Genomic DNA, 23,864 nt, shown 5'->3' on the forward strand with positions numbered 1-23,864 from the left:
CCCTGTGCTGGGCTGTCCCTCCTGCCCTCTGGGGGTACTAGCACCCATGTGGTGACTCCCTGAGCTATGTGTGCCTAGTAAGAAAGATATTCCAGGGAGGAACCAGACCAGGGGCCAGAGAAATTCCAGGTGACAGGAGCAAATGCAAGGTCCAGCCTCAGGTGGGACCCTTGGACGCTGATGTTGTCATCAGGCTGCTCACTGCAGTGTTCACTCTGGACATCTTTCCCTGTACTGATCAGCCCTTTGCTCTGGCACCCTCCTGCGCTTCCCTCACAGTTCACCTCAGCCTTCCTCTGGCTGCCCTTCCTCTAGTCCCCTCCCCTCCATGGCCCCTCGCCCTTCCTTTGTGTTTCTGTTTTAGCTAGTCTCCTAACTAAGCCCTCCCCAAGGATTAAAAACAACCTCCCACCCTCCAAAAACCAGTTGTAGCATTACAATGCCATTTGCCAACCATCCTCTGCTTACTCTGCTTGTAGGTTATGCGGCGTTCCCCAACCCTTGCTCTGTTGTGTCTGGTTAGGCTGTAAATGTAACGAGCAAGAGGGTTGCTGACTGAGGTTATACTATGTAGGACTAATTTACTCTCCCCTTTTTCCTTCACGTCAGCTTACGTCTGTGCTGAAACACAGGTCAGAGAGTTTGGTTTGTTCATTACTTGTCAGCAAAGTGTTACCCAGCGTTAAACCTCAGAGCTGTGGTATGCAAAACCCTGAATGTAGGTGTTAATAGCTGCCTGTCAGCGTTGGAGGGAGAGGGAGAGAGAGAGAGAGACTACCACACAATGTCTTAGGGAGCAAATATTTAATACATACACAAACATTTGCAAACAGATTTTGGAAGACTTTTGAGTAACTTCTTAACCCAAGCTATTAGCCAGTAAGCCTACTGGTGTTCTTTATACAGACTTCCCCACTTGGTTGCTATCATATGTTTCAATACGTGCGTTCATAGATTCCAAGACCAGAAGGGACCATTGTGATCATGTAGTCCAGTGGTTCTGAAACCGTGGGCCACTCGCAGCCCAATCAGCACACAGCTGCGGCCCATGTGACACCCTTAGGGCCATATAGGTAGTATTGGATGTGGCCCACAATGATAAATAGGTTGAGAACCACTGATCTAGTCTGACCTCCCAACACATGCAGACAGGTTCCTCTCTGATCTTCTCAGTCTCTATAGTGCAGTCTCACAGTATGTGCATATACTATTGACCTGGAATGACATTCCCGAGGGGTACCCTGGATTATCAGGCACCTCACAACCACTTGCCCTTTGCATAGGGTTGCCAATTTTGGTTGGACATATTCCTGGAAGTTTATACACAGGACATAATCTTTAATTAAAGATTAATCTGTAATTCCTGGAAACTCCAGGACAATTTGAGGGGTTGGCAACACTACCTTCACAGGAGACAGCCTTGTCTGTGCCAGCTGTGGATCAGCTCCCTGAATCCACTAGCCCCTGCCAACACAAGCCCTGCCTTCCAGGGCCCCGCAGGCCTGGCTCTGTCTGTACAGGTAGCACTAGGCACACATCAACCCCCGATTCCTCAGATCATTCCCTGTAGCTTCCAGCCCCTGAACCAGTGCACACTCCAGAGCTGCCAGGCCTGTTATTCCCAAAGGGACAGTACCCACCCGCTTGTAAGATTCAGCTCAACACCAGCACTTAGACAAACTTATTCTTGTTTTCAGTATAAATATATTATCAAAGTTTAGAGATCCAGGTAACAGTGAGTGAGAGTACTGGGAACAGGTGGTTACATGTAAAGCAAAATCGTAACACGCTTTCAAGAGACTAAATTTAACTAAGAGGTTAACTTCCTGTCTAAAGAAGTTTGATCTCACTCAGTGTTCTCTTCAGCATTTTTCCATCAAGCTTGTTGCTTCCCCCATGAAAGGTGCTCAGGCATCTTCTCTGCCCCCCAAATACAGTCAAGCAAACCTTCAAAGTGCTCCCCCAGATAAGGTTCCCTTCCCCCTTCTGGTCTTCTTTTCCCGTTAGATATGTCTGAAGTCCCCCTCCCCACAGCATCCTTCATTTCCATACAGTTCAGACTTGATAGGAAGCCCATTGAGAATCAGAAAATACTCAGTTTACATGTGAACAGATAGATAAATAACACACACATCCCCGCATTGTCTGACAGAAAACCTGTTTGCACCGGTGCTGGTGTGGGCTGGAGTGCTGAAGAGAAACCAGAAGATTTAGCCAAATTAATTTTAAAGTCCGAGAAGGAGCCACCAATAGTTCTAAGATTGCCTGCTCATAACTGGATTTAGCAAGGTCAGAGGTAAAGAGAAACCAAGCTTAGAAATGTCATGCTGATTTTATCCTTTGATAGACTGTAAGAGTTCATAAAGGAGCTCACAGATACCTTGCTCATGGTGGTGGTGACATATTTTAGACTTGTCCTGGAAGATTTCAACATGCATATTGACTCTTCTCACTTGCCTCTCTATGATTCTCACCTCTTTGGTCGAATCCACACAGCCAGTCGCACCTTGGACCTGGTCCTTGGTTTAGATGTCAATATGGAGGACATCACAGCCCAAGCCCTGTTTCAGATCATCACCTCATGAAGATAGTGGTCAGAGCTCTCCTACTTTCCGTGAAAGACCCACAAGTCTGATTTGACCACTAAGACCCCACCAAATTCCAAAGCGTGCCAATAGGACAGCAGCAATCATGCAAAAGACAAGGAGTCGAGGATCTGGTGAATTATTACCCTTGTGCACTATCCTCAATGCATTGGCCCCTAAACTGCCCCTTCCTCCCTATCACCCATAGATCTCCATGGTTTTCTGACACCCTGTGCCAGACAAAGAGAGAGGGGTAGAAACGGGAGTGTCGATGATGGGAAAACAAAAGCTGAAACAGACAGAAGGAAGCAAAGACTTTCTTCAAGCCTAGGCAGAACCCAGCACTAAGCGCTGTGAAGAACTGTCATCCCACTTCATGGAGAAAATCCTGCCCATTGAAGAAGGCCAGGACTCAGACTGTTCTTGAGAGTGCTGTGGGCATGGCAGCAGAGCTGAAGGTAAATGATCTACAAGGTGGTGGGGGATGAGGCAACTTGGGGAGATATTGAGCACAGTGCTTTTATTTTGCAATGCTGTAGCTTGGTGTCACTTATGTAAATGAAGTAATGCATATGCATAAAATGGAAACATTGGAGAGGGCTCCTCCCAGAAAGACAATGCATATCTTCACCAACACGGGTTGGTGCTGGGTGGTCCAACGGTTGGAGGGCTAACCTGGAACTTGGGAAACTGGGATTCAATTTCCTTCTCTGCCTGAGGGCTGGTCTACACTGCGAAGTTGTTGACAACATTTTGTCTTTCATGGGTACTTGGAAAAGCACCCCCCCAGTGAAAGACAAAAGTTTTGCCGACGCAAGTGGCAGTGTGAACGCAGCTTTGTCGGCAGGAGCACTCACTGGGCTGGACGTAAAGTGCCGACAAAGTACTGAAAAAGAGCATTTACACACGCTGACTTTTAGCAACAAGGCTGTGTCGACACAGCCTTGTCGCTAAAAGCTGCATGATGTAGACAAACCCACAGACTCTGTGTGATCTGGGGCAAGTCACTTAGCATCTCAGTTCCCCACCTGTAAAATGGGGAAACCAATGGGTGTTGCGAGGCTAAGTAAATAATTAAAGATTGTCATGTGCTCAGATACTTTGGAAGCAGGAGTTCATGTAAGTACCACAGGTAGGTAGACAGGTGCATGCAGCTAGTGTGCACAAAGGCAGTTTTACTCCATCTGTAGAGCTCTTTCTTTCTTTCTTTCTTTCTTTCTTTCTTTCTGAAGCCATCTCTTCCCATCAACACTGGGACGTGCACACTAGCAGGACAGGCTGAGTATTTTGTACACATAATAAAACAAAGCCACTCTGAATAGAAACCAGTCTTTCTCCTACCCTTTAAGATTACTTCTTGACGTATTTTATGTAGACAGGGGGAACTCTTTTACAGCTCTTTGTGGGGGGTGTTTCAAAAGTCGTGTTTTCATAAATGGTATCTGTTTAAAAAGCAGAAAATAAAACAACACGAGTCTCCAAGATGACTCTGCATGGATCAAGCAGCTTCCATATGTGATACCAGGTGAGCTTCAGGGGCAGATCATGAAAAAGTGATAGCACTACCATCACATTTGATAACCAGATATGGCCAAAACCTGAGGAAAGGGGCTTATTAAATACCAGAGTGAACCCTACCATCAACTTCTTGTTTGCTCCAGAGGTGGTAGCAGAACCGGTGGGGTAAGGAGTGCACTGGAATATCTGCGGCTGGTATGGAGCAGAGTGTAAAAGTGTATCTCTATGTCATGGCTGCTCTGCCCCTCCCTGGCACCTCCTGTTATATCAAAGGCTTGCCAGCAGCAGGGTGGGGAATAAAGCTATCCAGGATGGTAATCCGCAGCAATTTGGGGGATTTTAAATCTACCAAGTCTCCCTGTCCAGAGATTTGTATTTGATGCCCTGAAAAAAGTCTACAACATTTGAAAAGTGGCTGTTTCTGCATCGGAAACATGCAGAGGTTTCAATTTTGAACGGCACATTTCAAAACCACTTTTTACTCAGGAGCGTAAAGTGGGCATTTCTCAGTGCTCTGCTCCACCCTTTTGTGTGTAGCAGAAGGCACAGAGACTCCTGATTCGGGCAGTTTTGCAACTTCGTTGCAGATGTTTTGCACATTTTAGATAAAACCTGCTTCCTAGCATTAGCTCTCTTGAGGTACTGCGGTGGAGCCCGGCCCTTCCTGAATGGCTGGGAAAGATAGGATGTGGGCAGGGCCGGCTCTAGGCACTCTTGGGGCGGCACATTTCTAGGGGCGGCATTCCGGCCCCGCCGCCTGCTCCCCTGAGCGCGCCGCCGACGCTCCGCTTCTCCCCGCTCCCTCCTTCCCAGGCTTGCCGCTGTTCGGCGCGGCAAGCCTGGGAGGGAGGAGAAGCCGAGCGGCGGCGCGCTCGCGGGAGGGGGCGGTGGTGGAGCGGAGGTTTCTCTACCCCACCCCCAGTTACTTCCTGCGCTCCCCCCCCACCGCCGCTCCCCCTGCTCCCGTGAACGCGCCGCCGCTCCCTCGCCTGGGGGGGGGGGAGAAGCGGAGGGGCGGTGCGTTCAGCGGAGCGGAGGTGAGCTGGGGCAGGACGGGGCGGGGCCCGCAGGAAGTAATGGGGGGGAAATGCGGCACGCCAGGGGGAGGAGGCGGGGCCGGGGATTTGGAGAAGGGGTTGGGGCGGCCAAAATCCTAGCGCCGGCGCTGGATGTGGGACTCTGCTCAGGGAAGAAGTTAACCCTCAGCTAAACACAGGTGCTGAGGGGGTGAACTATGAAGAAGTGCTTGGGAGGCAGAAGTGGCGAATGGCTGTGGGAAGTGAGGCTTTACACGCCCACAGTCATGGGACTAAGACCTGGGCTGTGGGTTTCCTCTTCCTGCATTTTTTTTTTTTTTTTTAACTTGCGTTAACTGTTCTCTGGTTATCAGCATTATCCTTGTGTTTCAACTGTGCTGGCTATGGGCCTCCTCTCCGCAGCCTTGCGGCTTGTGCAAAGCAGGGTAAAAACACCTCCAAATCAGAATGCTTCCCTGATTCCCCGTGGGAGCAGCGTTTTTCATCGCTTTCCTATCAGCCTTGTGCCTCACCTCCAGCTTGCGTGGTGAAAGGCATTGCTGAAACTTCAAAAATCTGCATTTATTTGGCAAGCTAAAGTGTAACCAGTCCCTGCATTGGCCCCTTAGAAAAGAAAAAAAAATGACTGCATCAGGAATATCTAATTACACTTTTCTTTGCACGCAGATGCTTCTATGCAAGCCTTGTAATGGCTGATGGAAGGCAAAGGGGAGGGAAGCTCAGCAGTTGAGGGGCAAGGTGGAGGTACTGGTACCTGACTGGCCTTTGGAGCTGCTTTTCCTGGTCCTTTTCACCCAGCTGAAGATGTAGAAGATGACAATAGCGTAGCCCAGATAGCCAGGGTACCCGTAAATGCCATAGCTCCACCAGGGTGAGACACCTGGTTAGGGTTGACAGAAACACAGAATACAAACAAAACATCTTCAGGGTAAATGATCCAAAGTGCTTCACAAAAATGTCTCCAGGTTTGAACCTTGTGGTTGCATTGACAGCTGGGTTTTTTTGGGGGTGTGTGAGAGAGAAACTGTAACCGGGTTGCCGCTTCATGAGCAGTCCCTCATGGCCAGAGTTCCCTTTTCCGCAAGCCTCCCCTATTTTCCCTCTTCAGGGCCCCAGAGAGTATGTCTACACTGCACACTAAGCCCGGGCTCTGACACAGGTTTGAGGGCGAGCCATGCTTCCAGGCACACAGAAATCAGTCTGATTCAGGTCTGCAAGCACTCAGGACCTGGGTCCGGAAACCCTGCTAAGAGGGGTGGGTCAGAGCCTGAGTCCCACTGGGACTTGGTCCAAGCCCTGTCATTTTCAGTGTGGACGCAGTTCAAGCTGCAGACCTGAGTCAGAAGATCTGTGTTGTGCAGTATGCATACATTAGCATGGTTGTGAGACCCAGGTCCAGAAATTGTATACCGAGGTTTACAGTGCAGTGTGAATGCTCAAGTGTGTTAAGAGTCAGAGTGAGGGCAGGGCCTTGGGAAGAGGGGGCAAAGTGGGGGCCAGAAGAGGCAGGGCAAAGGAGGGGCCTCAGGGAAGGGGCGGAGCGGGGAGGGCCTTGGAGCCCAGCGGAGGTGGAGCACTAGGGTTGCCAACTTTCTAATCTCACAAAACCGAACACCCTAGCCCTGCCCCTTCCCCGAGGCCCTGTCCCCCCGCTCAGTACATTCCCCCTCCCTCAGTGACTTGCTCTCCCCCACCCGCACTCACTTTCACTGGGCTGGGGCAGGAGATTGGGGTGCAGGAGTGGGTGAGGGCTCTGGCTGGGGGTGCGGGCTCTGGGATGGGGCTGGGGATGAGGAGTTTGGGGTGCAGGAGGGGGCTCCAGGCTGGGGGAACAGAGGGGTTCAGGGTGTGGGAGGAGGCTCTGGGCTGGGGCAGGGGGTAGGGTGTGGGAGGGGGTGAGGACTCTAACTGGGGATACGGGAGGGGGGGCACCAGAAATGAGGGATTCAGGTGTGGGAGGGGGCTCCAGGCTGGGGCAGGCGGTTGTGGTGCGGGAGGGGGTGAGGGCTCTGGCTGGGGGTGCAGGTTCTGGGGTGAGGCAGGGGAAGAGGGTGTTGGGTTGCAGGAGGGGGCTCCAGGTTTGTGGGAGCTCAGGGCTAGGGTTGGGGCTTGGGGTTGGGGCACAGGCTTACCTTGGGTGGCTCCTGGTCAGCAGGGCTGGGGAGCTATGGCAAGTTCCCTTTTCTGTCTGGCACTGTGCTTGCACCCCGGAAGAGGCCAGCAGGTCCGACTCCTAGGTGACGGTGCGGGAAATGGCTCTGCGCACTGCTCTCACCCTCAGGCACCGCCCCTGCAGCTCCCATTGGCCACGGTTCCCGGCCAATGGGAGTGCGGAGCTGGTGCTTGGGGTGGGGGCAGCATGTGGAGCTCTGTGGCCCCCTCGCCTAGGAGCTGGACCTGCTAGCTGCATCTGAGGCGCAGGGCGGATCCAGGACAGGTAGCGACTAGCCTGCCTTAGCTCTGCACCACCGTCGACTGGACTTCTAATGGCCCGGACGGCGGTGCTGACTGGAGCTGCCAGGCACCCAGTCAAAAACTGGACATGTGGTCCCCCTATGGAGCACCCACTGGGAAAAATAAAAGCCAGCACCTGTGTCTGTGCCCACATAGTGTCTGAAACACAGATAGGTTTCAAGAAGTGATAGCATAGGTCTTTGTTCGCTGCTTTCGATCTCTATGTCATAGCATAGGCTAGAATTACGATAACAATAATTCATAATGAGTTTCCCTCTTACCAGTCTCAGCACAGAGCTGCAGGATGAAGTCTTTATGCCCAGAGCTGAGTACATTCTGGGCCACACATCTGTAGTTCCCAATGTCGGATTGCTGTATGTTAATGAGGGTCAGGGATGCGTTGTCCTTAGACAGGATGGTGCGGTTTCCAATTGGCAAAGGCTGGTTGCATTTCTGCCAGGAGTAGGATATGGCATTTCCTTCTGTCCCCAGGCAATTCAAGGTGATGTTTTTCCCCTGATGAGGAGCAGATGTCTGTCTGGTGATGTGCACATTCGACACAGGTACTGAAAAAGCACAAGAGGAGCTGTCAAGTTATAGTGACCTCCAAATACAGAGTAATGGGGAAAGCAAGGGATTGTGGGTAACATTATGTACATTCCCGCAAAGCCTCACTGCTTTGCATAACAAATCTGCATTCTAGTCTCTACTTTAGAGCTGGGCAGAATACATTTCATGAAAAGTTGTTCATCAGAAATGCTTTCACTGATGTTTTCAAAGCAAGAATTTCCAGTTTTCTGGTTCAAAATAATTTTTTATTTAGAAATTGAAGCAAATTAGACTGGGAAATAGTTTTTTTTAAAATGTCAAATTCAAAACAAAACCTTTCGACTGGCCCAAAATGGAAACAAAAATCAGATTTGGGTTCATTAATATTTTTGAGATTTCAACTTTTCATCCCAATTCAAGATGGGGAAAAAAGGTGAACTTTCGAAAATATTCACAGGATGGGAAAAAGGTTTTCCAACCAGCTCTGGTTGTAGGTACATATCAATGATTTGAATGTTTATTATCCATTAAGTTTAAATTTACAAGAAACTCAAACCTTTGACTATCTGGAAATCCCCAGTTAAGGCACCAACCTACATTAACTCTGCCAATATAGAGACTATTTATTCCCTTTGCATGCAACGTATCAAAAACGTACATATCACAGGGTAGCTGGTCCCTGTGAGTAGAGCAGACCCAGTGCTCCTATGTCAGAGCAGGTGGGCCCAGCTGAGCGAATTAAAAGTGGGTGGGGCAACACCTGGCGCTATACTCCCCTTCCAGAGGGCAGGAAGGGGAGAAGTGCTTGGGACAGGCAGTGCCTGCGAGAGAGAAGCCACAGTGGAGTAGAACTAACTGCTGTGGTGGGTCCCTGGAGCAAGCAGCCAGGTGCTCCAGAAAGAGCTGGCTGGAACTGGGAAACTGCAAAAAGCAGGATCACCAGAGACCCCGGGACAGGTGTCTGTGAAACCCAAAGACAAAGGGTGAGCTAAGGGACGGTTTCTGTTTGTTTAATTTGCTTTGTTTGGACAATAAACCTTCTTAAAGGGGACTGGGCATGCTTGGAAGCTGGGGAGAAGTCCTGCCCTATGACAGTGCACCACATAACTTTGGCTTATTAATCTGTTACATACAATCATGCCTCTGATATTAAGCATGATGGTTTGTCACATGTCAATCTTTGCCCTTTTCATCTAAGTGCTGCAGTTTCAGGATCTGGGCATGTGAGGTTTGTATATGGAGACATGTTGCGTCTGTGGGTGATTATCTGCCTTGTGGAATTGGAGCCCAATGCTGTTTGGTGCTGAGCACCTTCTGCAAGGTGCTGTGTGCTCTTGGTGCTTTGTAGGATCAGGGTCTTTATGAGAAGTGGTGTATGACTGCTTTTATTTTGCCATTTGCCTGTCAAAAAATCATACAATTATTTGAAGTGCACTGGGTTTGACTGTGAAGAAGGCTGAAAAGTGACCCAACCACTCTATGATTAAGATTAAGTCATTCTAGTTTTTTGTGGTCACTGATCAGATGATAATATTTGCCATGGATGGATACGATAGTATAGGTTTCTGATTGTCTCATGGTATTGCTATGGGAGCAGGGTTCAGGGGTTTTGGCTACATTAATACTGAATTTCTGTATTTTTTCAGTGATAATTCTTGATCTGTAGCTCTTCTATAAGCAGTTCATTGTGAGCATTCACTACTTGACATTCAAAATTTGAGCCATTTTGATTGGACTGATATATGGTATGCACCTGTTCCAAGATTGGATGACTATAACTGTTAGAATTTTCTGGTGCAAATATTTGTGACCACAAATTCAGAATTCACTGTTCATGAAGGTTCCACAGGGTTTCTTTAGAATTCACTCTTTTAGAACATTCTCCACACACACACATTCTCTCTGAACAGGATTTGGCTTCTCCTTGCTTCCTAAAGAAAACCTTCTGATCTTTTTACATTTGGACGTGTTTTCTTTAAACCGTATCCTCCCTCCTCCCTACCCCATTTATACTGCATTGTCAAGCACCAGAGTCTTATAGACCTCAGTAACAGGCTGGGTTCAGGTATTCATTTTTGTACAGTATTAGTAGCAGCCCTTAGAGGGCCTAGCCATGATCAGGGCCTCATTGTGCTTGCCATTATGCAAACACATAGTAAAGATGCTCCAAATAGACACAATAAACAAAGGGTGGGAAAGAGCAAGTATTAATATTATCCCTATTTTATATGTAGGAGAGGCAGGAATTGTCCTGAGTCCCAGTGCAGTGCCTTAACAGGGCCACCCTTTGGTCTGTTGTTAGTCTCCATGGTCAATAAACTGGCTTTAAACAGAACCAGTTTATCAGCTCTCTGTACGTTCTCTTGCATACCTCCCTTTGCCCACTTCAGCCTTTTCTAATCAAATGAGGGCAGGTGTGTGCACTGGAAATTTGTCACTGTCTAATCAGCGGAGGTGGCTCATGCAACTTGGGCTGCCATGGATTTTACAAAAGGCCACTTACTGATCACTGTGACTCTTGACTTGTCGATCTGTTGCTGCCTGTCAAGCAGCTGGATGGTTAGTGTATAGACTCCTTCGTCACTGAAAGTCACACAATGAATCGTCAAGGAAAAGTTTGTACGAGAAAAGACAACTCTCTTCCTGTAACTTTCATTAATATAGATGTTCTTGGAGCTGGGTGAGTATGTTAGAATGGAGACCTCTTCGCTCCTGTTCAGCTGTGCACACCATTCCACGTTAAAGATCGAAGAAGCGTTCAGATTGGTCCCCATCAGCAGTAGTGTGGTGTTGAAGCGCCAATAGACTTCTTTAGTCTTTTGGTCCATCGTGACCTCTGAGGAGAAGAAGTCAAGCAGAACAGCATTAGTCGTGCTGGAAAGGTGGCCAGAAATTAACTCACATGTTGCTCAAAGAAGTCAGAAGCCGTGTTGGAAGGAGGAATATTATCAGTGCTCTGGGGTGCATTGGCAAGGACTATCCTCGCCTGGGCCTCCTTCAGAAATGGGGAACTCGATCATTAACCCAGAGCCCAATCACCTCATCATTTGTATGTGCACAACTCCAGCTGAGTGTACACAACTGTCATGAAGGGTGGGACTCTGGAGTTAGAAGAGCAGCCAGCCCAGCGTTTATTCTGAGGTGCATAGGAAGAAAAGTAGGGAGTCAAAAATTTTGGAGCGTGACAGTGAAACGTTTGCTCCAGTGAAAAAATTGGGGGGATTTAAGAGGAAGCTCTTCTAAGCCCACCATCATGCTTTCCTTGCCCAGCAGGTTTGCTCGCCATTATGATCCAATGACTGCCGCACTGTTGGGCTGAAGATCATGTTAGAGAAGGGGAAACTGTTTGAAATCACCTCATCCACCTGCTGAGCTATTCTAACCTTTGACAGCAAGATCTCGGGCAAGATACCGAAGCCACAGTGTGTCCCGATCTCATACTGATTCAGGTGTGTTTTTCTTTTGCTGTAGCAAATCTAGGACCAGACATGTGACCAGCTCAGAAAGACAGATACCACGGTGAGAGATGCCTTAGAAATAGCTAAGACAGATGGGGAAGAGCATGGAATGAGCTTCTCCTTTCCTAAAAGCACCTAATAAAGATATTTAGGTATGTTTTAAATGCCCAGGAATTAAAACAGACAGAAGAGAGAGCACCATATTTTCAGTGTCTGTGTAGTCCTGTCTAGACTGGAGTTTTTAATCCCTGCTGTAACTTGAGATAATTGGCTGCCATTTAACTCCACCTAATTAACATGAATGTAAATGCAATGCAAATACTCCACATTGCTCTGGACACCAACATTTGTCCCTGGTTGTAGCTAAGCATTGAGTTCAATCGGATCTTGTTGCACTTGTGACAGTGCTGTGATTCCACCATGGAGTAATGGGAAAATATTCTCTCTGCAATACTGTTGCTGACTGAGGAGGAGCAACACGAGAAGTGGCACAACTGCTTTTCAGCAGAGACATTTACAGAAGCTGTCACAAAATTAGACAAGCCTTTCAACTGCTTTGCACGTGACTTGCAGATCCCAAGTCAAAGCAGCTGCAGTAATTATAAATATGGAACAGAGGAAAGATCTGTGTCCAGATTCTCAGAATTAAACAGATGGAAATCAGTGCAGGCCCACAGTCCTAGACCCCACCCTGCTGCCCCCTTTCTCAGCACTCTGCTCCCCACTAGAAGCAGGAAAGAGCATCCCCTGTGCTCCATAGCAGCCATGCAAGAGGAAAAACTTTTTGAGCACCCTGTGCACAAGGGCCGCTCAGAGTCTAGCCATCGCTGCTGTTTGCCTGTATAGGATGTGCCTGCATGGCACTAAGTCCCCTAACTTGGTCACTCTGGAAGCCGTTTCAAGAAGCACATAACCCTACTGCTGTTCAAGTGACCTGTGGCTTCACATCTCTTGTTTCCTCTTTGGCATCAACACCTCTTTTGCCTTTCCTCCTCTGCTTACCCAAGGCAAATGGCCATTTTGCAACCCATGTTTCTCAGAACTGATCTCACTTCCTGGCTCTGACAACAAGGGCCAACCTTTCAGACTCTGCAAAGGGCAAATGGTGGGCAAGTGGCTGTCAGCATCTCACGCACCAAGGAGTGGAGTTGACACTGCTGGGGCCAGAGCAATATGCAAAGACAAGGGAAGGGAGACAAACGTCACATCATGCCCACAGTGTTCCTAGGGCTTAGTATCTGAGAAGGTCTAGAACAGGGGTGGCCAAACCGTGGCTCTCAAGCCACATGCGGATCTTTTACAGATAAAGTGTGGCTCGCAGAACCCTACCCCCATTCTCCACCTACCAGACTGCAGGGACGGGGAACAGACCTCAGGACCTCTGCCTTGCAGTGGGGTGGTGGAGTAGGGGCTTCTGCCCAGCAGGGAGGGGTGTTTTGGGGCCACAGACCCATGGGGTGTGGCAGCCGGGGTCTCGAGCCTTCAGCAAGAGCAGTGCTGAAGCGCTGAGCCCTGGCAAGCGCCTCCTGCTGGGCTGAAGCCCCGAGCCCCGGTAGGTGTGCCCTGGCTCTCAAACTTTGGAAGATTGTTGGATGTGGCTCAGAGGGCCAGTAAGTTTGGCCACCCCTGGTATAGAATATGCCAACAATAGTTGGGTGCTGCTACTCCACTGACCCCCTGTGGGGAATTTTTATTTTTAGCACAGCTGTCAGTACGGGGTGAGACAAGGTGGGTGAGGTGATACCTTTTACTGGGCCAACTTCTGTTGGTGAGAGAGATGAGCTTTTGAGATACACAGTAAAAGATATGACTTCACCCTCCTTGTTTCTCTCATATCCTGGGACTGACCAAGCTACAACAACACGGCATAGTACAGTGTGATGCATTTTACAGCTGCTATTTCTCTTGGTATTACCCCTCAAATTACTCAGGTAAATGCGGCTAACAGCTAAGGCCCTGGGCCATCACAGAGCTTAAACCTTTCTCTAAAAAGCTGATCCTAGACAGTGCAAGCCAGTGGGAGCTTTGTCATTGGCTTCAGTGGGAGCACGATCGAGCCCTAAGTGCAGATGCAAAGAAGTGCACTGGAGTTCGTGGATCTGCCGCCCCTGGAGAGCTGAAAGCAGTTACCTGATCTCCTAGTTGGGAGGGCAAATCTTCTGCTTGTCCAAAGGCTCTGCACAACATGGGTAACAGCCATACAACTTTTCCCCACACTGAACTACCAAACTGCCTTTTGGACTTCACCAAAGGGTAGGAATGCCCAGATTTAAATAAAGGAATCAAAATGAGATCAAGAAAAGGCACATCTTATTTGCCAGAATTTTTATTTTGCTGCACTCACCCAACTCTCCTCCTAAATTGAGAAGTATGTTGCAGAGAGGAGACACAGTCTGACTTTCAGATCAAAGACACAGTGCATACAAGATAGTAAGTGTTTGTAGCATTAGACCCTAGACAGACAAGGAGACAACAGAATTTCTTTCCAGACATGCCAGTTCCTGTGACATAATTGTGAGTTTTGTGATATTGGGTGTTCTGAAAGCCCCAGCTCCTGGTGTCGTGTGTATGAGAATCTGAGCTTAAAGTAAGTTTCCAACCTTCATGGTTGCAGAGGTAAGCTGGAAAACATGATCCCTATGGGATCAAAAATGAGAAGACAAAAAGACTCCAAATTCATTCTTTTACAAAAGTCTCATGGTTTTGGGGGGACCTGGCTTATGAGTTTCAAATCTTTCGGGCTAGCAATACTGCAATGAGGTGGTCCCCCCACATTGAACTTCCGTACATTCATCTATCACGTGATCATTCCCTGTTCTGTGGCCATACTGAGGGCTTCTGCTCCCAGGCTGTCGCTCGAGTTCATGGGGACTAAATTCACCACAATTGTTTATTTAAGGATCTTTATTTTCAAGCATGAGCGAGGGAGAAGGCAGGGCACGCTGGACATGTCTTTGGGTTTAAGAGCAGAATTTTTAAAAGAAATACCTATGCTGATTAGCAGCTAAATTGTGACTTTAACTACATGCCCATACAGGGGAAGTAAGAACCCTGCTTATGGGTCTAATTGGACATTGGACTGGGAGGAGTTTGTGGATAGGCAAAGGCCAGCGACATGACTTCCCTCACCCGCTCACTGGCATAGGGGATATCATAATTTGTTGCTGGTATAGGAAAGCAGCAAACTACTGCATTTCCTTCTCCTTCCCCAAAGCCAGGAGGAAACAGGGGTATAACTGTGACTCAGAGGGGTGTCTCTGAGTCACAGTGCGTCCCGGGGCTTCTCCTAACTTGGCATTGCTTTCTCACTACCCTTTGTTCAGGGCTGCATCTAGGGTCACAGTCCAGCCCTGTGTGATCTGACTGACTGAAAGCGGTTCAATTATTTCTGGTGCGTGGTTTCCTGGTATCTCCTCCATCAGCGGATGGTGAGTTTCCTTGGGAAACGACTTTCTTTTAAATTTTAAAAACTTTCTTCAAAGCTGTTATAGGGCTGGTGTGATGCTGGCTCACGGCAGAATCAGCCTTACTAAACCAGTCATTACTGCAGGACATGGGCACATCAGTAGATTCATGGAGAAAGCTCGATGGGCAATTTTCCACTTGCTTGCCCACTTTTTCACTTGCTTCTTGAGTCCAATCTCTCCACTCCCATGCAGCTGCCCAGAGTTGTGGGGATGGGAGAGGGAGAAGCAGCGTCACATTTGCCTTTGTGTGATGAGGATGGAAGTGGGGAATGGAACCTGTGGATACAATCTGAGCTCCTTGGGACCAATGCAGTTGGGCCATAGGGAAAGCCAACTGAAGTCAGTAGAATGACTCCCACTGACTCGAGTGGACTTTGGATCAGGCCTCTCTCTGCACCTTGGATGTCCAGTTTAACCATTTCCTGTTCCACAGCGATGAGTGTGGCATAACAGATCAGACAGACATACTCCAACAAATAACCCAGCAACTGGTTTTCTAAAAGATCTGCTCAGTTCAAACAGGAATTAATTCAGAGAAGCCTTGGAATCTATTAATCATTCACACTAGAATTTGGGATACTTTTCTTTCTGTGAACATTCTGAGAATAAACCCTTCCTCATCCAGACTCACATGGAAGGGGGGTTTATCATTTGTGCCCCGGCTGAACCCCACTGACTTCAGTGGAGCTGTAGGCATGCTTGATTGTCCACCCACATAGGTTCTGATCCTGCAAGTGGATGAAAGTTGATAAAAGGGTTTGTGAATAATTGTAAAACAGAGCAGCAGGTTTTGTGTGCAAGAATATTAATATTGGGTTGGCTTCCCCCCCCCACCTTGTATTCACCCAATTCTGTTCCACAATCTCTATTGACAAGGATGATGTATATGATGCAGAGTGAATACAGCTTGACTTTCATAGCCCAGACGTAACTGGTGGTGATGGCAGGCAGAATACGCTTGCTTCTATTAATTTTAATTTTTGGTGTATAAGAGTGCCCATCAGTACATTCTCCAGGCATGGAGCAATATGCAAAAACAAGAATTTGTTGAACAATAGCAGCATGAAAGACATTTTTCTCTATCACACAACTGTAGACTAGTTCTGTCCTCAAAACATCCACACACACACACAACTTCATCACGCTAACCTTGAAAACTAAGCCCATTTGATAAAGGGATTATTGCTGGATGGTTATTGTCACAAAAGTTGCTTTAACATCAGACACAGACATCACTTCACTTACCAGGAAGAAGGCAAGCAAGATAGAGCAGAAGAGCAAGCAGCATCTCATGCAGAGTTTCCCGGGGCATGTTCTTCCTGGAAAGTTACAGAAGAGCTAGAGCCTGAGAGAAAAGGAGTGAGAAGTGTTGCTTTAATAAACATTTTTTTACAGCAGTTTTCTTGGACAAATCTATCTTTGCATCTATCAGATAGAAAGGCTGGCCTCCTGGGTCCCAGCTGAGTGGTTTCAGTTTAAAACCTGGTTCTACCACAGATACTCTATGTAAATTTTGACAAATCATTTAATCTGTGAGATGCTCGTGTAATTAAAAAATGAATCATAATGCATATGCACAAGGGTGGGATGGGGGGGTGAATTCAGGTTGCACTGCCAACCTCAGTTCTGGTATTTCCTAACTTTCCACTGTGTGACTTTGCAAGCTTAGTGTCCTTTTCATATAGCTTTGGGATGGAATTTCTTACATTTTTAAAAACATTAAAATTTGAAAAAACAAAAATGTCATTTAATCACATTGACTCCCCGTGTGATTCATCAGCCAGGTGAGGAACTTTAGTTCCACAGCATGGTACTTTACCACTTCAGCTAACAGAGTAACTGGTAGCAGTAAGAGGTTGTCATCTTCTATATAGACCTGCTACTACAGGGCGATGAGCCACGCACTTTGTCAATGGGTCTCACAGCTGTATTTGTTTGACAGCAAAGGAATGTTGAGATTCAGGTATAATGGGTTAAGTTCCAGGTTCTGGAGGGGAGTGTGCTTTAGTGGTGGCAAATCTTCTGTGCCTTCACCAGTCTGTCCCCTTCTGCTCCCATCCTCCCCCTCCCAACTCCTGCTGCATTCCCACTGCTCTCACCTGTGTCCCCAGCCCTTGACCATGTCCCCCACCTCTGCTCCTATCCTCCCATCCCCAACTCTCAACCCCTCTTGTTCCTATCCCCCTCCCATCTTCTATCCTGTCCTGCCCCCATCCCCCTAGCCCTTCATCTCTTCCCCCCTCTGCCCTTCTCCATTCGTCACCCCTCTGCGTCCCAGTCAGGATGCTTTCTCTTCCTCCTCCATGGAACCAGCAATGGAACATTGAGCACACAGGAGAGACACACCCGGCCTTCAGCATCCCAGTCCAGTCCACTGAGCCACACTGCCTCCCTTTACTGTAATGCTGCATATAAGCCTGACCCTGCTCCCACTTTAATCAATGGGGGTTTGTCGTGGATTCCACTGGGAACAGGAAAGGGCCCTGACTTTGCATTCCTTGCTGGCTTTCTCCTCCTAACACACCTCCAGAGGCAGGAAAAGAGGTTTTGCCTGTAATGTGTGGGACGCTGGCAGACCAGGTGCCAGCTCATGTCAGGACCTCTGGGCCTCATTGAACACTGCCATATGCATAGCTGGAAACCAGTCTGGCTCGCCTTGGTGTTAGCATTGTTAAAATAGATATTAGAATTATTATAAGACTGTGTTTAATGTTTAGACTTTATGAAATGCTTGTAAGATGTTGCATATATTAGTCTTACTTGTATGTATACTTTAAGGTAATATGTAAGTGTTTGCTCTGCAACTATAGATAGATAGATTTGCTTAAACTGTGAAACCCTACAGTAAGAGATGTGTTACCAAGTGTGAAATGCTAGCTTACCACAAGAAATATCGGCTCCTGCGCAGAAAAAACAGAACTACAGACACCAGAGAAGCTATTGTGGAACATCAGTGGACAAAGAACTTTGCAATTGCTTCTCCCAGACCTACAAAGAGGGGACTAGGATTACCAGGAATCTGGTTTTCAACCAGAATGACTGGTCGAAAAGGGATCCTGGTGGCTTCGGTCAGCACCGCTGACTGGGCCATTAAAAATCCAGTTGACTCTGTGCGACTCCCAGGAAGCTGCCAGCATCTCCCTCTGGCTCATCGCACTTCATTGCACTGCGACCCCTTTCTAACAATAAAAATTACTACACGACCCCAGGAGAGGGGACCTAAGCCCACCCTAGCCCTACTGCCCGGGGGTGGGGTGGGCAAACCTGAAGCCCAAGGGCTTCAGTCCCCAGCAGGAGGCCTGTAACCCGAGTCCCAACGCCCAGGGCTGAAACCCTCAGGCAGTGGGGCTCAGGCTTTGGCTTCAGCTCTGACCCCCAGCAAGTCTAAGCCAGCCCTTGTGACCCTATTAAAATGAGGTTGTGACCTACAGTTTGAGAACTATGGGTGTACAGGATCATTTATCACACAGGCAGGCTTGTGGCCAGATAGAGTGCTGAAGGGGACTGTCTGTGACTCCGAGGTAAGGCTGAAGTTCACACTTGATACGTGGTTGGTGAAATCTGTTTATAGAACTCACACCCAGTTTGGGGTTTTTGCCCTGCTTCTTGACAGTCTGCCTGGAGGTTGGTGCTCATGCCCGTGAGCCCCCATAGGCAGCCTGACAGTATGTATCAGCTCTAATTAAAGTATTTCCCCCATTAACTCAGTGTGTGGAGGGGAAGTTGGGGTTGCAAAGGACTGGGGCAGCTCCACTTCTGTCTTTCAGTTCTTCGTTTTAGAACACACATGATCTAGAACAAAAATGCCAGAAACCAGCTTTCCAGAATTCAGCTTCCTGGCCATTACAGCCACTAAAGATCAAAGCAGCACACCACAGACTTTCATGGCCCGATCCTACAGTCCTCATTCAGGCAGGATTGGGCCCATAAAGGGTTAACAAATCAGAAGGAAAAATAAGCCCCAATGAACTCAGCCTTTCCATCTTGAAAACAATCAATATCAAAGTGTCAGCTAAGTATAATGTCACATTTTCTGTTAAAAAGAGGGGGAAGCAGATTAGAGAAACAGAGGTTAACAGCCTTGCAGAAAGATAACCTTTAGAGACATGGCTTTTCCCCTTTCTTTATTAATCAGTATATACCTGTCTCCATGAAGAAAGAGATCACTATAACATATGGCACATACTGTAGCATGGAACACAATAATTCAGACAGAGAAATTCCTCTATAAAGGCTGGGCCTAAAAACTTTACCAACATGAGTAATCTTTACTCACCCAAGCAGTCATGTTTCTAAGGGCTTGGCTATCCAAGGACATTCAGGAAAATGAATTTGAATTAGCTAAAGGTGTGGATTAGTGAAATTGCTGTGTGATTGCTCTTATTCAGAATTAAAGTGACCTTCATTTTGTTTAGCTTAATTCACTTTGGAATTCATAACCTAAGTGTCGTAGGATAGAACCCTACTTTTGGCCCTGATCCTGCATTGGGCTCAATTAACATGGACCCTTACAACCGGACAGAGTCCAGTTTACTTCAATAGGAAGTAGAGGTGCAAGGGTCCACACAAATGCTTCTTAATTCAGGATCGGAGCCTTCGTTAGAAATGATCTGCATGCAGGAGGCATATAGAAGAGGACCGTTCAGCCTTGGAGGCAAAGTGAAATGTTAGCCCGACAAGCAGATGTATTTCAAAAGCAGTTTAAAAATAATGCAGTGCTCAAGACAGGCAGGAGTGGAAGAAGATAATATGATGTGAGGCAGAGAGTGGGAATAAAGGAAACAAAAGGTAAGAGTGAAAATACTAAAATGAACCTGAGTCCCTGGCAAAAGGCTGAGAAAAACCAGAATTGGGTACCACAGGGAGTACAACACAGAGCCCTCCCCACCTATTAGTCTTCAAGCAAAACTCCTACTGAAGCCAACGAGAGGTCTACTTTGAATGGATAGACCCGCCACTAGAGCTTACAAACTACCAAATCCCTGCTCCTAAAAGAAAAGAAATGAGCATCCTAAGTGATTGTTCTCTAATCACAGTGCAGTAGCAGAGCCTTCCAGGGGACTTAGGTCCAATGTGCTGGGAGGATGGACACACTCATCGCTTAACACAGCTTTTCTCATTCTGCCCATATTCTGAGTGAAGACGAAATAAACTTTTACAAACACTAACCTTCCTTCCTCCCGCTCAGGACTGCGTGGACTCTGTGTTGGGTGACAGAGGAGAGTGGTAAGGGGGGTACGTGGAGGGAGGGGAAATGACACGTCTACTTCCTGCCTCTGGAGGTGTCTCGCAGTATGAGCCATGATGCAATACAAACAAAAGCCCCCACTGTGACATATGAGCAGCACCATTGTCTGTGGAAAAATGCAGAGAAAATGCTGATTAGTGAAATCAAAGGGTATGATTTACCTGCTATCAGAGGAGTGATTGCAGCTTGGGCTGGCAAATCCATGTTGGCTTTAATTGAGCTAGCATGGCTAAAAATAGCAGTGTGGATGATTTAGAATTCTCAAATCACTTTAATTCTCAGGGGGTTTCCTGGTTCTGCTTTCAAGCAGAGGGCTCTGTAGGGAAGTGTGAAATCTGGATTTTCAGTCTGCAGCCAGCCTCAAGTGGGATGGGGTGAGGTATGCCTTTCTATTTTAGGGAGCAGCCTGCTTTCTCTCTGTCTGGTTTTGGTTCTTGTGTGGCATCTTTCTGGATTGGAAGAAATAAAGTTGTCTTACATTGCAAACTTCCAGCTAGAGTGTTGTGTTTTTACCTAACTTCGCTAAGTGTAGGCTGTGAACATAACCAAAGGCATTAGGGCACCTCGTATACAGAGAACACTGAAGACATAAAAAGAACTTGAACACAACTAAAATCTCTGTGACTAAGGCCTGGTCTGTACACTGTTTGTGTGGTTTAAATAGCTCACTAAGAGGTATGGTTTGTTTGTTTTTTAAACCAATATAGTTAAATGGGTCCAACCTGTAGTATGGAGACAGCTATATTGGTATAAAGAGGGGAATAAGCTATACTGGCATAAGCAGGTGTGATGGGATGTACAAACCCCACACTGGCCAGAAGAAGGGTAATGAGGGAGTCTGGGCCCAGTCACCCCACCCAGCTATACCTCCAGTGTCAGGTGTGGAAAGGGGAGTTAAAAGGAGAGAGCCTAACAAGTTGAGAGCTAACCAGGAAGGAGAGCAGATCCAGAGAAGCCTGGTTGCTAGCCAGGAACTGAGTCTGCATGCCAGCAAGGCAAACCTCCCTAGGGATAGGGTATTTGAAGACAGGCTGTGATGGGGTGAGATCTCCACACTAGCCCTGCAAGAGCAGAATTGGGCCAGGTGGGCCCAATCAGCTAATTAGGCTGCAAACAAGGGAGCTTTTGGCTGGAAGTGGCTAATTAGAGAGATTTCAGAGTAGCAGCTGTATTAGTCTGTATCTGCAAAAAGGAAAGGAGTACTGTGGCACCTTAGAGACTAACAAATTTATTTGAGCATAAGCTTTTGGGAGCTACAGCTCACTTGTGCAGGAACAGGCAGGGCATATAAATCCAGGAAGCTGGCTACAGGTTGGGGGAGCTGGGAAAGGCTGCAAGAAGGCAGTCCCTCCCTGGGAAGAGGGTTCTTGGAGCTGGTACACCCCAAGAAATAAGGGGAACCAGAGTGTAGAAGCAGTCCAGGGAAGGAGCAGTGAGGGCAGAGGGAGGAGTCCAGAACTGCTGAGCTGAGGGTCTCTAGGCTGGAACCCAGAGTACAGGGCGGGCCTATGTTCCTTTACCAGCCATTGGAAAGTGGCAAGGGGATTGGAGATGCCAGACAGACAGTGGGTCTGGAAGGACTTTGAATTCCCTGGAAGGGGAGGACCTTAGCTACCTGGCTGGAGGGCCAAGCCACGAAGATGAGACTGCAGTCCCTGAAGTGAGAGGGGCTGCATGCTGAGACAGCAGGGAGTGTGACCACACTGGAGGGGGAGAGCAATGCCTGGCAGAGCTCATTCCCAGGGTGGCCAGCAGGAGGCACTGCTAGCAGTGAGTGAACCTGTGACACAGGCCCTAAAGTGAAAGGCAGGGTTTTGCTGAAGACTTGCTGAATGGGTGCCCCCTCACACACCCTGCTTGAGTTCCCTGTGCCTCTGCGGGTCACAATTGAGAATACCAAATTCAGGACAAACTCCTGAGAAATAGGGCAAACACACCCCAAAACTGGTGGTTATTCTCCCATAGAATATACCAAACCAGCAACAAAAGTAAACTTTTCTGTTTCACCACACTGGTTAACAAAACCTCAGAAAAGCAGTCTCCTTTGGTATTCCAGTCCTTGTATCACCACCAGAGACACTAAACTTAATGATTGGTTATTTAAAACCAAGTTCATCAAACAAAAGTGTTCTTCTGATCCCAAAGGACCAGCCACATTCCCAGCTCAATATATAACTCAGATCTTACCCAATAATCATGCTGTTGCAAATCCTTGAGTATCTAAAATCTAAAGGTTTATTTATAGAAAGAATGTTGCGAGTTAAAATTGGTTAAAGGAATCAGATACATACAATAAATGCAAAGTTCTTGGATCAGGCTTGTAGCAGTGATGGAATAAACTGCTGGTTTGTTAAGTCTCTGGCTGCTTCCAAATCATTGAAATGTCCTCAGTCCATTGGTTAGAATGCTCCCATTAGTATAAATTCATAGTCCAGAGGTTTGAGCAGGAAAGAGGCAAAATGGAGGTGTTTCCAGGGCCTTTTATAGCTTCTGCCAGGTGAAGGGAATCTCATTGTTCTCACTATAGAAAATTACAGGTGACAAGTTGGTGTTTGGGGTCGCGTGGGCAAGTCACATGTCCGTCATGATTTTGCTTAGTCATAGCAGAGGCCACCACAGGAAAGTCCATTAAGCGTAGATAGGCGTCTCCTATGGTCCATTGTGAGGTAAGTGTTCTTTGATGGGTCACTCAATTTGAATAGTTCCTTCACAATGTCCTGGATAAATACCTTGTTGGTGTTCTCACGTGACCAAACATTTGAAATACAGGTATATAGTTAATATTTATAACTTCAGATACAAAAATGATACATGCATACAAATAGCATAATCACAGTCAGTAAATTGTATCCTTTCCATATACACCTTACTTGACATACTATGTACAAGAGTTGTTGCAATTTTATAACAGTGATGGCAACAATGATCTACATGGTCGTATTTTGTCAGATAACTGTCACACCCTGTTTTCCCTTGTTTGGGGTCTTTGACACCCCAGAACGGGTGGAACTGAACACAGTGTCTTAGCTGCAGGGCTGAGGCTCCACAAGCCTGGACCCTGTGAGAGGTGGTGACTGACCTTCTGAGATAGCTTTTGGCAGGGTGAGTAATGCCATGTTGGGCCACCAGGGGGCATCACAAAGATGAACCCTGCCACAGAGCCCTGCACCAAAATTGCACAATGGTGACTGAGATAGATATTAATAATCCCATCAGAGATTGTGCCTTGTAACTGGGAGGAGGGAGGGAAAGGTAGTTCAGGGGCTCAGGAGGGCTCTTTCCTGGATGTCTCACTGGCTAGTATGGGATGACTTGGAAAAACTATTAGTGTAAGCATCTGACACGGTCATCATCACTGCAGGCTCTGAGCACTGCCTCAGTATTTAGGGCTTTATCCTTACAGTGCTTCTGTGAGGTGAGGAAATATTATTCCTATCTTTCAGATGTGGGAAGCGAGGCCCAGAGAGATTACATGGCTGCCCAAGGGGAGCGTGTGGCAGAGCTGGGAATGGAACCCAGGTCTCCTGAGTCCCCATCCAGTACCTTAA

General features: G+C 47.5%; 1 protein-coding gene across 1 annotated transcript; it reads right to left on the reverse strand.

Annotated features, from left to right (window-relative positions):
• Window positions 1-789: 789 nt before the first annotated feature.
• Window positions 790-20,366, reverse strand: LOC114020408 (HEPACAM family member 2). Its single transcript, XM_027826393.3, has 6 exons — window positions 20,238-20,366; window positions 16,314-16,413; window positions 10,647-10,979; window positions 7,876-8,160; window positions 5,895-6,020; window positions 790-4,027 (listed from the first exon to the last, which is right to left on the reverse strand). Exons 2-6 carry the CDS (start codon window positions 16,378-16,380, stop codon window positions 3,936-3,938), a joined length of 903 nt encoding a protein of 300 aa, XP_027682194.2. The 5' UTR covers window positions 16,381-16,413; window positions 20,238-20,366; the 3' UTR covers window positions 790-3,935.
• Window positions 20,367-23,864: the final 3,498 nt, after the last annotated feature.

This window comes from Chelonia mydas, chromosome 9 (genome assembly GCF_015237465.2).
Source record: "Chelonia mydas isolate rCheMyd1 chromosome 9, rCheMyd1.pri.v2, whole genome shotgun sequence".
Lineage (NCBI taxonomy): Eukaryota > Metazoa > Chordata > Testudines > Cheloniidae > Chelonia > Chelonia mydas.

What these genes read in the sequence shown, in the direction of transcription:
- LOC114020408 (XM_027826393.3), bottom strand. Translation starts at nt 16,380, where the DNA reads ATGCCCCGGGAAACTCTGCATGAGATGCTGCTTGCTCTTCTGCTCTAT. An exon ending in GTCAAGAGTCACAGTGATCA is followed by an intron (nt 8,161 to 10,646) that starts GTAAGTGGCCTT and finishes GTGCTTTTTCAG; the next exon opens with TACCTGTGTCGAATGTGCAC. An exon ending in CAGCTCCAAAGGCCAGTCAG is followed by an intron (nt 4,028 to 5,894) that starts GTACCAGTACCT and finishes CTTTTTAAACAG; the next exon opens with ATACCATTTATGAAAACACG.